Source organism: Protomyctophum parallelum (genome assembly GCF_964188405.1).
Source record: "Protomyctophum parallelum genome assembly, chromosome: 7".
Classification (NCBI taxonomy): domain Eukaryota; kingdom Metazoa; phylum Chordata; class Actinopteri; order Myctophiformes; family Myctophidae; genus Protomyctophum; species Protomyctophum parallelum.
Window position 1 is genome coordinate 32,481,568 of NC_139705.1, and position 13,646 is coordinate 32,495,213.

At 42.5% G+C, this 13,646-nt stretch overlaps 1 protein-coding gene across 2 annotated transcripts; it reads left to right on the forward strand.

Moving 5' to 3' along the window:
• The first annotated feature begins 412 nt into the window (after positions 1-412).
• On the forward strand, positions 413-8,628 carry LOC310861087 (targeting protein for Xklp2-B-like). Of its 2 annotated transcripts, none has more exons than XM_083768386.1 (17): positions 413-526; positions 805-924; positions 2,253-2,378; positions 2,612-2,762; positions 3,248-3,304; positions 3,738-3,866; positions 3,949-4,058; positions 4,154-4,302; positions 4,678-4,849; positions 5,062-5,200; positions 5,339-5,555; positions 5,746-5,838; positions 6,025-6,198; positions 6,781-6,927; positions 7,029-7,140; positions 7,551-7,735; positions 8,400-8,628. In XM_083768386.1, the coding sequence occupies exons 2-17, from the start codon at positions 834-836 to the stop codon at positions 8,511-8,513; spliced, it is 2,166 nt and encodes a 721-aa protein (XP_083624512.1). In that variant the 5' UTR covers positions 413-526; positions 805-833; the 3' UTR covers positions 8,514-8,628. The 2 variants fall into 2 exon arrangements, with proteins under 2 accessions (XP_083624512.1, XP_083624511.1); XM_083768385.1 differs by having other exon boundaries at positions 3,735-3,866; positions 8,400-8,627.
• Positions 8,629-13,646: the final 5,018 nt, after the last annotated feature.

Here is a 13,646-nt window from a genome sequence, read left to right on the forward strand (position 1 = left end):
TTCGGTGTGTGTGTGTGTGTGTGTGTGTGTGTGTGTGTGTGTGTGTGTGTGTGTGTGTGTGTGTGTGTGTGTGTGTGAGAGAGAGAGAGAGAGAGAGAGAGAGAGAGAGAGAGAGAGTTAATGTACAGCATCGATTGTTCCTTAATAAAAACAATTAAGGTTAATGTTATTATGAAACTTTTCGGGTCGTGTTATGACAGGAAGTGCATTCTGGAAGAAAATAAATGCTCCGGCCGTCGCACGACGGTGTCGCGCACGGAAGATAGTAGATCTACAAGCCCACAACGCGTCGCGGATGCGACGTCCTGTGAGCTTGTAGATCTGCCATTGTCGGAAGCTCGAACGGCTTCACGTGACTCGCGTGAACCAATGACTGACGAGCAGGCCAGCCATTGGCTGGTTCAAACAATCAGCGCCATAGTTTAAAACGGTAACGTTTATCTCCATTCTCCAGTCCGTTTACACTTTCTGCCGCATAATCTACGTCCTACTGATCGAGAAACTAACTTTTAACGAACATTCAACGGTAAGATAATTTAATAAGCTGATTTACTTTCGATTGCTTCGTCATACTAGTAGTATCGTATGCATGATAAAAGCGGCTGTTTGTTCGTACGTAGCATGATGGTACTTTGTAACTTTGTGGATAACAAACGTTAACTTGCCGCTTGTGGAGCGCCTTAATTTCACCTAGCATGGCCAAACGGCTGTGGTGTTAAGGATTAAGAAGACGCGGCGTAACAAACACGTTTTTGCATGCTCTCTAACCCCCGGCCGTTCTTGTTCTGACCACACACCATTTAGGTGGGTTTGAGGTTTTCTTTCTGCTCATCATGGCCAGTTATGAGTTCGACGCGCCTTCGCATGTGATGGACTTCAACCAACCTTTCCTGGACGCGGCGGACGAGGCGGACAACTGGTTCGGTGAGTTATTGTTAAACGGTGCACTGACTGCATCTTTGGATTGTTTTGAACTCTCTTTAAAAAAAAAAGGATCATGATCCGTAGTACGGACGTGTCGTTTATAAATGATACGAACTGAACTGCTGGTCGACATTGTTCACATTGTTTACTACATAAGGCTGTGGCCACCGCCATTTTGTTGCTGCCTGCTTGTAGCTATCCGGCGGCTGGTCTAGTGGTCTTCCACTCTTGTTAACTGCTGAAACAACCCTGTACTGATTTTTGAAGCAGAACGTGGCAGGCTGCTACAAGTTACAACTGGGTGTACAAATCAATCCATGCGGTCCATTGTTTGATTCCATTTGTACAGATGGTTAACGTCACAAAACTATTTCTGGCATTCCCTTAGCCCTGGTCCAAGGCTTACAGCGAGCCTCTCTGTCAGAGAGGCTCGCTGTAAGCCTTGGACCAGGGCTAGCATTCCCTCAAGGGTCCCTGGCCCCCACTTGAACACCATGATGTAAGAAACACATTTGCAGCTGAAATGATACAGTTGTCAATATCCAAAGATTTTATGGGGGTACATTGTTGCATCTAAAACACACATTCGTTTTCTTAACTGTGCCATAGTTTAACCTGTACTAGCCATGATTCATGACTCGTATTCATACGAGAGTCATGACGCTTCACCCTGGTTTTTGCGAACGCTACATTTACAAATAATTTAAATATATAAACATTCGCATTTCAAATATAAGGTACTCACAAAGTGTCCCACGGGTGTTAGTTAGTAGCAGCGCCAGCGATTAGAATTTCTGCATCCCGCGTTGTTTAATAAAAAGCATTTTTATCCGAGGTGTTATTTTGCCATTGGCTTTCAACTACGCGCCCCTATCGGTCGGGAGGAGGGTGGCACTCGGTGTGTTCGATATAGGTAGGCTGACCGCCCTGCCAATACATACTAATAGGCGAGTGCGCTCCCGGTGTGCAACTGTGGCTTTCCCAAACGAACCCCGTTTGAAAAAAGTAGCCGGGGAGCTCGGACAAAAATGCTTTTTATTAAACAACGCGGGACGCAGCAATTCTAATCGCTGGCGCTGCTACTAACTAACACCCGTGGGACAGTTTGTGAGTACTTTATATTTGAAATCTGAATGTTTATATATACGGAAATCTTGTAAATGCAGCGAGCGCAAAAAACAGGGCAAAGTTACTGCATGACTGTCATGATAATCATCATGGCAGTCATGTTCCAGGGCTAAACCTGTACTAGGAAACTATGCTTATGGTTTCATGACATGTTTCTTTTAAATCGTTTTATTAACTACTGATTGCATCTCTATTAACAGATACACAGGCTAGTAATCTGGCCACAACACCTACACCTACCAGCCGCTTTCCCTTTGGCATGTCTCCAAAGACGGACCTTCCCCGGGCAGTTGTGGCCCCTCAAGTCAATGAACCATGTGACTCTGGTTAGTTTATATTCATGAACAATATACCGGTAGTTGCCATTTAAATAATTTCTTTCACAGATGGTGTAATCCTATATGGTAGAGACTAGGCCTACAAATTCCACTCTGGAAAATATATTTGAATGTAGACACTCTTTCCTCATAAGGTCTCCATTAATTGGTGGCAAATCTGGCAATGCATTTGTGATTAGTAACCTGGGTTTTTTTTTTTTTTTTTTTACAAATTATTCTAGCACCCAGTGTATCCAACTCGCCACCACCCAACATTGTCACATCCTGGGGTAACAGAGCGCCCACTCGTCTGGCTGCAAGTAGCCATGCTCCCAGTCGCATGGCTGTTCAGCAGCAGAATTCCTCTGCGCAACCCCCTGCCCAAGCCCGCAGGTAGGTCTTGTCATAGTTAATATCGTCCCAAGCTTACAGTCGCTTTAGCTGATTCTGGTTTTACCGGCTACTATTGTGGTATCAACAATTATATTGATTCAGGAAACTGCACTAAACTGCCTACATTTATTTTAAATGCTATGCTCAACCATGTTGAGTGGTTCCCAAACTGTTGTGCATGCACCCCTTGTGGTGTGTGAGTGCCTTCTAGGGGGTGTGACATGAGGCTAATGGTGGTGCTGTGTTTTTATATATATATATATATATTAACCTATGCCAAGTATATGCAGAATATAGCCTATATGATATATTCACGTTCATATATGTGGATAAATGGGAAATATGTCTACCACTTATGCAATTTATATTTCCATGTGGGGGGTTCGTCACCTAGGTCGGGGGGTGCATGGCCAAAAAGTTTGGGAACCGCTGATGTATTGTAGGGCATACTTTTGATGATTAATCCATTTCTGGTTTCTCTGAAGGGTTTCAAAGCGCAAGCAAGACGATAATAACATGGTTCCAGACAAGAAATCAAGAAGGTGAGTCCTGGCCTTTAATTTGGTCCAGGCCTTGAGGATATCAAATTTCACACAGTGCAGTCAAAGTTATCATTTTCTTGGCATTCCAGGGTGGCGAATACAGTCACTGTGCGGCCACGTCTAAGGTTAATATTATGGAACATATACCCTTGGGTCAGGTGTCTTTGCTCACATAATGTAAATTTTCTTCATGGCTAAGGAATGGAATACTTGTATGCTTGTAAATGTTCACGTATTCGATAACCCTGTCGTTGGTTTGCATGCTTGTATTCAGATTTTATATACTTTATTATTGGTGCTTAATCAGTGGTGCAAACTTCCTAACTGTTCATGGCACAGAAGCATTACAAAAGATCACGTGTGTGTGGTGCTGCAAAACACAACCCATGGCAACTGGGCTCATAATAGTTTTTATTTATTTATTATCTAGTAGCCAGCCAGCCAGGCGGTCAGGTCCTACTCCTCGCAGAGGCAAACGGCCAGTCAGACGATCAAGTACTAGCAGGAATGGCCAGAAGAAACCTGGGTCTGCCCGGAAGACGCAGGCAGCAGCACCTGTACAGTGAGTAAAAGCATTTTGACAACATGTAGTTGGAAATTCTGTGGGAAACTGTTTGAATGCAATATATATTCCTCCATTTTAGACCAAATAGCTCAGAGCAGCAGGAGCTGGAGACCATCAAACGGCTACAGATGGAAGTGGCTGAACATCGGAAGAAAAATGAGGCTAGCTACAAGGCAGCGTTGAGTGGCAGTGAGTGACTGTTTGAGAATTCAGTTATGTCAAAATCTTCAAGTTTGTGACCATGTAAGACTTTTCATTGCTCCTAAACCATTTCCTGATTTCAGGTCACCTGCCAAAAAGGATGGCCCTGTCCACCACTGTACCCAAAGAGTTTCACTTCAGTACGGACGGCAGGGTTAAAGCAGCCAACCCATCTGACTCCCACAAGGAAGTTGATTTTGTGTCACAGCTCCGCAAACACGCAGACTCTCCGGTGAGTGACGACTTGCACTGCGTCTGTCGGCATCCAGCCTCGGTAGTAGGGTACCCAGGCTTTTTTTCCGTTCGCGTTCGGCTCAAATGTGAACCTGAGTGAACGTGACGCATTTCCTGGTCTCTGAGAGTGGGAGTGAACTAGAGTGCAGAGGGGTGTCTTTCCTTCGCTGATTTCTACCAGGGAGGAGTGGGGGTGGCTCTGATCAGTGAACCAATATACTCCAGCGGTTGCTCAAAGTGTGCCGACCCTTCTATACCAGAAAGCATGCTGGCCAGGCTAGTCAGCATCTAGCAATAACTAGTCGAAGTCTCGATGCCCAAGTATGAATAGAATGTTGTGTAGGCTGCCACTGTAATTAATTTGTTGTTTCAGGCAAAGGCCTCTAAAGGTACCACGGTGCCGAAACCATTCAACCTCTCGCAAGGGAACAAGAGGAAGGGGGAGGAGCCTGCTCCATATGTGTCCATAGCTCAGCAGGTTGAAAGGTTCCACACACGCACTCCTGATCGCTACCATCTGCGTAGCCGTCAGAGAGAAGAAAGGGGTAAGCATGCAGCGGACATTCAATTTCTCTTATCTCTTGACTTATCCTGCATCAGTACTAGTACTCTTCCAATAACAAATTTCACAGCTGTGTGTTTAATCACCTGTACCTTGATATCTTATCCCAGTAAACCAAATTGCCACTAAAGTTTTAAATATGTTGCCACTGCTATTCCAACTAACAAGTCTGTGTTGCACTGTTTATTCATGAAGGGCCATCTCCAAAGAAGGCCGAACAACTAAAAATGACTCAGCCCCACACCCCACGTCTGATGACCCGTCACAGGAACCGCCCCACGACCGTCAAGAGCAGTGCTGAGCTGGAGGTGGAGGAGCTTGACAGACTCAACAAGTAGGTTTACATTTCACTGCTAGCTTTTACTTCGGTCAATGTCTCATGATGACGGAGGCTCTGCTGACCTTGTGTATGTATATTTTCAATTTGGACGATACTACAGATAGTTGCACTAACGCCACCTGTCTCTCCAAGGTTTAAGTTCAAGGCCCTAGAACTGAACCGAAAGATTCTGGACGGTGTTCTGAACCCCAAGAAGCCAGCTGCGAAAGAGCCCACAAAACCAGAGGGCTTCGATTTTCAGATTGAGAAAAGAATCCATGATAGGCAAGTCACCAAGAAGACGGAGGAGGAGGAGGAGCATGTCTTCCATGCCCAGCCTATACCCTCAAAACTCCTTGAGGAGGTGGTGGTACGTTTTGGTGCAACCTTTTGCGTATTTACATTTTTGAGGGGATGTACATATGGACCAAATTGTCTACAGGTGCTTGGCTGAATGTTTGTTTTGTGGAACATTGTTATGGCATGAAGACAAATGACAAACAAATTGTCTTGTCAGTGTGGCAAACACGGCTTTTAATTGCATTTTCTATGTTCAACAGGGAGTGCCCCCGAAAAAAGTTCTGTGCCCCACTGTCCCAGAATCACCAGCTTTTGCCCTCAAGAAAAGGGTGCGTCTGGAGCGCAAGGTGGAGGTAAGCTACCTAAGGTTTATTTTTACATGCCTTTAAGCTTCTTGAAGGGCTTGTCCTGTTTACCCATCTCCTAGATGGATTTATGAAATGTTGATGCATAATGTACATATTTGGGATTTTTCCAAGTAAAATCTAGCACACCCCTTATGGGAAGCTATGATTTCTTTTCTTTCTTTACCCCTTCAGGTGAAGGCCCCATCCCCTGTGAAAGCCAACCCGATGCCGCACTTCGGTTTGCCCTTCTATCCTCGTCCCTCAGACAAGAGCGAGGTGGAGGTGTTGCCGTTCTCATTTGAGGAGAGGGAAAAGGAGAGGAGGACTCTGAAGGAAAAGAGACTAGAAGACCTGAGAAATCAAGAGGTGGGGAGAACAATATGGAAAACGTCATTTCACAGGCTGGCACTGGGACATGTTACACAAACATGTTCCATGTCTCTTCGCTAGTGGTGGACAGTTACAATTTACAAAGTAGTAGTGCACTTAAGTACATTATGTGTGACTTGGTCTACTACATTTCAAAAGACAAATATTGTACTTTTGACTGACTCTGATTTCTAAGAATCGTATTAAGACTCCTTAAGCCCTTTTGTGCAGTGAATATGGCAGTTCTACATGCTCTCAATGAGTTGTGTGTGTATATAGCTCTAGATCTACAAGAAGATGTACCTTAAGTATGTACTTTGCATATAACCTATATGTTTCAATTTGAGAGTTGCCTACATCTCTAAAGGGATAAAAGAGTACTCTAGAACAAATTCAACAGCAACTTTGACTTAAGTAATATTTGACCAGCAATATCTATCTACACAATGAGAGTACAGCTCCTCAGAATATCAGTTCTCCTTATGTCAGGCTGGCGTTTCTTCATGGCTGGAGAAAGTGTTCTGTTGATGAAGCGTAACCTCAACTTGATGTGGTTTCTTTGGCCTTTAAAACTCCCAGGTGCAGCAGTTCAAGGCCCAACCCCTGCCAGATTTCAATGAGGTGCACCTGCCCAAAAAGATAGTGCTTGAGCCTACCAAGCCGGAGCCTTTCAAGCTGCAGATCGACGAACGAGGAGCGGTTAAGAACGATCGTTGGGAGCATATGGTGCGTTGTGACTTAAAACAAAAGTGTAACATAATTCATTTTACGATATTGACATGCCCAGTTTGGAGTTGCTAGTGTGGTTAACATTATGCTTCTTCTAGGTAAAGGAGGAGCAGAAACGGCAGGCAGAAGCGACCGTTTTCAAAGCACAGCCCAGCAAAGTTGTCCACAAAGAGCCCTTCCTGCCCAAGAAGGAAAGCCACTCTGTTCTTGGTGAGTAGAACCTATTAAGACCCTGGGGTCTTAATAGTCCTAACAGGGAGCAAGACAAAGGGGTATAAGTGATTATCTGGTTGAAATCGGTAACGGGGGATTCTCTTGGACCTTTATCAAATGAAGATAACATTTTGAATATTTGTAAAAGAAATTATGACTAGTGTAGTGACTGCTTTAATTTGTCCCCATCGGGTATTTTTCTAAATGCAGATTGTGGAAATGAGTTTCTGTAGTGGCAAATTGACTGGCCTCACATAACATGATGTTTGATAACAATATTGGGTAATTACTAGTACCCTCCCTGTACAATAACTAAAACGGGAATTTGAGCAGAAGAACTGAGCTTTCCTTGGCACTATGTACATTTTTTTTCTTACACTTTTCTTCAATCTGTTGCTACAAACTAGGCATGAACACTTCCACAGTTCCAGAGACCTTTGAGCTCGCCACAGAGCGCCGCGCCCGGGAGCGGCAGGAGTTTGAGAAGGAGCTGAGCGAGAAAGAGACCCTCAGGGCCTGCATGGAAGAGAGGCAGCATCAAGAGCAAGAACAGCGAGAGAAGGACGAAGTTGCAAAAATGCGTCAGGACCAGGTAACGACATGCTTTCATACTGTAGTGTATACCATCCGGGTGACCTGATCAATGATGAATACAGACTTTACCACGTTGACTTTGTGGGTTTTATAAATTGATTAATGCGCTTTGACTTTCAAACATTTTCCAAAATGGCTTATTTATAAGCTCTCAATGCTTCAAGCTTGCTCTATTTTTGCCTGAAAGTACAGTGAAGAGAGTCCAAGCGCCATGCAGCAAATCTGCTGTCGGGACTGAGGTGCACTGTCAGGCATCAAAGCCTAAGGGCCGATTCATACTCCTATTTTACCGCTGTTTCGGCGCTGTAGTGCCGAAATGATTTCGGCTCGTCAGAATTTTTCAGTAGCACCGAAGAGCCGACTTTAGGACTTTACCCGCCCCCCGAACCTCAAATTGTAGGCTCTACAGAGCCGAACCGACTTTAATATTGTATTTCTTTCTGTAAAGCGACTTTGGGTACCTAGAAAAGCACTGTATATATTATTATTATTATTTATTCGGCTCTAAAATAGGAGTATGAATCGGCCCTTAGTGGTACCCCACATACCACCTGGTCATCGGTTTGGTCCCCCCTCCTTTCCAGTACACTACTGAGTCAAAACACGTAGATGCAACAAACTATCCACTGCAAAAGGTTTTGACAATTCTCCTCTCTCCTCAGGTTCATATAGCTCGTCCAGTAAGACATTACAAACCTGTGGTGCTGAAGAAGTCGGATCTGCCTGTGACTGTGCCCCAGTCCCCACGTTTTTCTGTTTCCCGTGTCCGTTTATAAGCCAATTGGTAAATGTGATTTAGATGCATTCCTTTTTTTTTTGTTGACTAGACATGTTTTGGTTCGTTGCAGTCTAATGATTGCTTTTTTTTGGATGCATTGTATTGTCTGGACATGTATAATACTTTTTCATATTGGATACATTTTTGTCTCCACCAGGCCGAAGGCATGGGGTGGGGTGAGAGTATGTTTTGTTTTTATTATGTTATATTATTTTGGGTTGTTGGTTTTAAACGTCTTAACTTGGAGAATGTTTTGGTAATAAACTTTTACTAGAGATTTGTTGTTACAAGTTACAATTTTATTGGTATGTGTATTGTACTGTGAAGGCAAAAATCAAGGTTTTGGTGCCACTAATGGGCATAAGATGGCACCATAACCCTTCTCTCAGAGAAGGGATACGTGATGAGACATTTTGGCTGATATCTGATATAATAAATTGCAATTGTGGCCGATAACCGATGTCTATGATCATTCTGTATTTGAAAAATATATTTTTGAAAAATGCCTCTTTATTCAAAAACTAGGGATTCATTGTTATGTGAATGTTGGCTCATATCCCAACAAACAGCTTGAATGTAAAAAAAAATTATGTCTTTTGAAATTTTGAAAGCTTCCCCAGAAAACACTAACTTGCAGCCTTCATCACAAGGCTTTTTCAGGCTTCATTTTTATATCTGCTAAATGTGATTAATTGGTTTAAGGCCAATATCGATGTGGTTGCCGATTAATCTCTCAAAGTGACATCTTTGTTAACCATGTTGGTGATTGTAGTATGTTCCACTTGACCAAGGGGTTCATTTACAGTTTTAAATTGCTACAACTGCCTGAATTCATCACAACACAATTATAGAGCCTATTTAGATTATTTAAGATTGACAGTCATGCTTTCTTGGAGACTGCTTAAGGTTCATATTAAAATGTCCACATTGTGGATGTTCCTACAAGGGAAAATAATCAAAACCCATAGACGAGCTGTTAACCCATACCTCCATATCTTCCCATAATACAATAGTGGGTGATTGGATTTTGTGACCAGTCACGTGACAACCATATTTGATGGCAACACTTGAGAAATTGGAAAGCCCATGGAGCTATGAAGTCCTGTTAAACATTTCACTATCCGTAAAAACTGGGTAATTTATGTAAACTACATTTGTAATCTTGAAGGATAGGCCTGTTGGTATCGTTCAATAGGTTATCTAAATATGAGCCTTTCTATAACTAATGCTAACATTGTATTTGTATCAGATTATTGTAAGCAATAATTGTACGCCATGAACTATTTGCTTAATGTGTGCTCTCTGACGTCTGTCCACTGCCTGGCATACCTTTGCTTATCTGGTACTATTCTAATCTCTACCCTTCCCAAGTTGCTGCTTTTCCTCTGCACCCCTTGTCTGGCTATTTCTGGATGTGGGGCTGGAAGCCAACAGAGATAACTGGTCCAAACCAGTGCACTGGACTTTCCAAAGAGTAGCCTACTGCCTGCCTTGCAACCCTTGCATATGGGCTTTGCCTCTTTCATTCACCCATCTGCACTAGTAGGCACAGCATTTTAATTCAAACATGGTAATGCTGGACCCGCAAATGTTAAAGAATGGTGGTGAAGATCGTTTGGAAAAGGAGATCATGCATAAAGTGTCAGAGGCTTGGAGCACACTGTCTTCTTCAACCTCCAACGGTCCGAGTTTGGCATAGAATCAGCTCTTCACATCTTGTCAAGATCTTTTGAAGCCCCTCTGCAGGCCTGTATTTATATTTATTTTTTGGAGGTCCCTTGAGGAGCCATCTACCATGGTCTCGCTACAGGGCCACGTATCTGCTGCTCTGACAAGCCTGGGGACATTGGAAAGCAAAGTAGACAGCCTGGCTCATAAACTGGAGCTAGTCCTGGGAAGAGGGGGACATGCAGGTGCCTGTCCCGTGTGCGTTATCTGCAGTATGCATGCTCGCCAGCAGGAGGCGACAGAGAGGCAGCTGGTAGCCCAGTCCAGGCTGCTGGAGAAGATGGACCTGAGGATTGCTGAAATGCAGACAGCCCTGGAGAGGATGGAGAAAGGTTGGTGGAACGATAGAACTCCCTGTGCCTGGTGCGCCAGTGAATAACGTGTCAGTGGTATTAAATGTTGTTCAACATTCTTTGTTGTTCATCATTCATCTGTACTATAGATCCATAGTACTTTAGTATAAGTATCTGAGCTACCAGGGCCCTATGAGTGAGTCTACTGTATTGCAATGCAGACATGTTTATGTGAACCTTTTGAATTGGATGGGTCTTCTCACTCCAAATCACCCTTGTTTCATTATTTAGAAAACTATAAAACAAGTTTGAAAACCTGAATATTTCCCACTTCTTAAAGAGCAGAACTTTGTGTAAAAATTTAAAATGTCCATTGTTTGTCTTTTCCTTCCACTGATGTATTTTAGTAAGGCAGGGGAAATGCATACATCTCAACATAAACTGGTATTAATATGGAATGACAGTTTCACACAGCTTAGATACCAATACCATTTCATTATGCCGTTTCTGGTGAAGGTGGTCTTGAAGGAAAGCATGTTTACACGAATCAACAAACAAGTCAACATATGAATGTGGTCCTTCAATCACAACCACAAGCAGCTGCCACTCCAAAGACTGCATCATTACCGGCAAAGACGCCACTCATCACTGTCAACAAGGTACTCTGCTTTTATTTTGATTGTCATCCTGTTATTTACCTTTCTCCTCTGAGATGAGAAAGGTCTGGGAATGAGGCTAGCTATTGAGCCTAAAATTAAAATGTATGGGCAGGAAACATTTATTTGATGCCTTATGACAAATAACCTTCTTGTTGGAGAGAATCAATGACCAAAAACCATAATGTAATACTAATTATTCCCCTTAACAGAACGTATTGTATTATTACCGTCCTATAGAGTCCAGATGGTTGCTCGCAGCCAGAAAGCAGTAAACAACAATACATCAAATCCCAACCTCCTGCCATTTCTTCTCAGAAAGGTACCAGCTCATTTCTATTTCAGATAAATGTACAGTATCACTGTTATTCCGACCGCCACCTGTTCACTGACTGAACGTTTCCTTTTAGAAAGTGACAAACCAGCTTGAATCTGTTATGTTTACTTTACACTTTTTCCTCGTTATTGTGTGGTGACGATTGTCGTCACACGTTATGCTTACTGTAGACTTTTCACACAGGCTTGTTGTTTGACCAGATGAAGAGCCTTGGCTCGAAACATCGTCAATAAATAACCTTTTGGAGCGTGCAGGTTCCCATCTCTTTTCCTATTTCACTTTTTGAACCCAGCACCTCCACGAAGTGATGTACTATAGTTTCTGTATGATTTTCACACAGGCTGACATCATGGATTCAGCTTTTTGCATTAGGGCTGCTCGATATGGACAACATGTCATATCTCTGTATTTATGCCAAATATTGCGATATCAATACGATATTACCGTAAAAAATCATATTCTATATTTTAAGTGTTGCAACATTGCTATTGGGTTCCAACTTCCCACACTTGTTATTTGATATTCTAAGTTTAGCAACAATGACAACTTAAAAAATGAAATAGGATTACCCAGGCAATCTCACATGCTAGCATATACTAACCAGACCCAACCAAGATTGGACGTGATCGGTCAGGCATGTTCACGGTGTTGTGTGGCCATAACAAGCAGCACTGGCATAAAATGTTAGGCCCTATAGACAACCGTTGCTGGAGGAGATATTGAAAATATTTTGTATTTTCTAAAAAATACGATTTTATAGGACTGGCGATTAATGCAATTGGGGAGGTATAGCAAATGCCTTGACCACTCTGCTGGATATATGCTCTCCACTTCTTGCAGATCAGTTGAGAAAAATGACAGTTTCACAGCTTACAGGTCAAATGTATGTCAATTCATGATGCTGTTTCTTGTGAAGGTGGACATGAGGGAAAGCATGTTTACACAAATACACAAACAAGTCAACACATGAATGTGGTCCTTCAATCACAACCACAAGCAGCGGCCACTCCAAAGACTGCGTCATTACCTGCAAAGTCCCCACTCATCATTGTGAAGGTACTCTTTGCTATTATTTCCAAACTTCACTACTTCAGTATATGCAGGCTTTTTGTCCCTTGTCTTGTCTGTATTTCATGCCATAACACATAGACTTCCTGGTGGCGTGAAAAATAAAGTATTGTGTATTTTCTCCTAGAGTCCAGATGGTTTCTCCCAGTTAGAAAGCAGTAAACAACAATACATCAAATCCCAACCTCCTGCTATTTCTCCCCAGAAAGGTACAGCTCATTTCTATTTCTATTACAAATACATGTAAACGGTGCATTTATATAGCGCAATTATCCAAGATGCTTTACATAGATTGTGCGTTACATTCACCCATTCACACATACATCCATACACCGATGACAGTGTCTTTATCAAGGACACTTTGACACTAACTCTGCGGGGGCTCAGGTTCGAACTGGCAATCTTGCGGTTACCATCTGGCAACAAGCAACATTTGTTTTTTTTAACTTTCTGTCCTGCATACTAAATTGGGGGCTTTTGAACAGGTTGAAAATTTAGGTTAAGCTTGGTTATTTGTTAATTTTCAATTATCAAAGCATTTCAAAGGAAAGGAAAACAACAAAAACCTGAAACGAAGTTTGGGGCAGTTAGATGGATGAAAAGACGTACAGCAACTGGTATTCCCATCCAAGTGCTTGTGAGGCCTGATCCTGTATAGCTTCCGAAATCCGTCAACATTGAAGGAGGTATGGTAAGCAACAGTGACAGCAACCAGTACTAGATTACAATGGCTTGAGGAGAAGCTTTTCAACATTTAAAGTTTCATTAACGCTTAGCACGTCCAGCTGCTACTTTAATTTTTGCATTAAAGTAGCTATAAGCAGCCAGCAATGAGTAAAACTCTCCCCCAAAAAATTTAGTCTCTAGAAGCTTTGTCATTGGTCGAAAAAAATATGGTCATTAAAGTCATTCACATTTTGACATATTATTGCTTATAGCAGCTTTAATTCAAAAATAACTAATGATCCATTTTATTTAGTCTGTTTTAGTTTTTCCTTTTTTCTATTTGCTTTGTTTTTTGTTGTACTGAGTGTACACTATGGTCTAAT

Bases quoted from the DNA above. Each gene is read 5' to 3' on its own strand.
- LOC310861087 (XM_083768385.1), top strand. From the start codon at position 834: ATGGCCAGTTATGAGTTCGACGCGCCTTCGCATGTGATGGACTTCAAC. The intron at 5,556-5,745 runs GTACGTTTTGGT...TATGTTCAACAG, and splicing joins AACTCCTTGAGGAGGTGGTG to GGAGTGCCCCCGAAAAAAGT. The intron at 5,839-6,024 runs GTAAGCTACCTA...TTACCCCTTCAG, and splicing joins GTCTGGAGCGCAAGGTGGAG to GTGAAGGCCCCATCCCCTGT.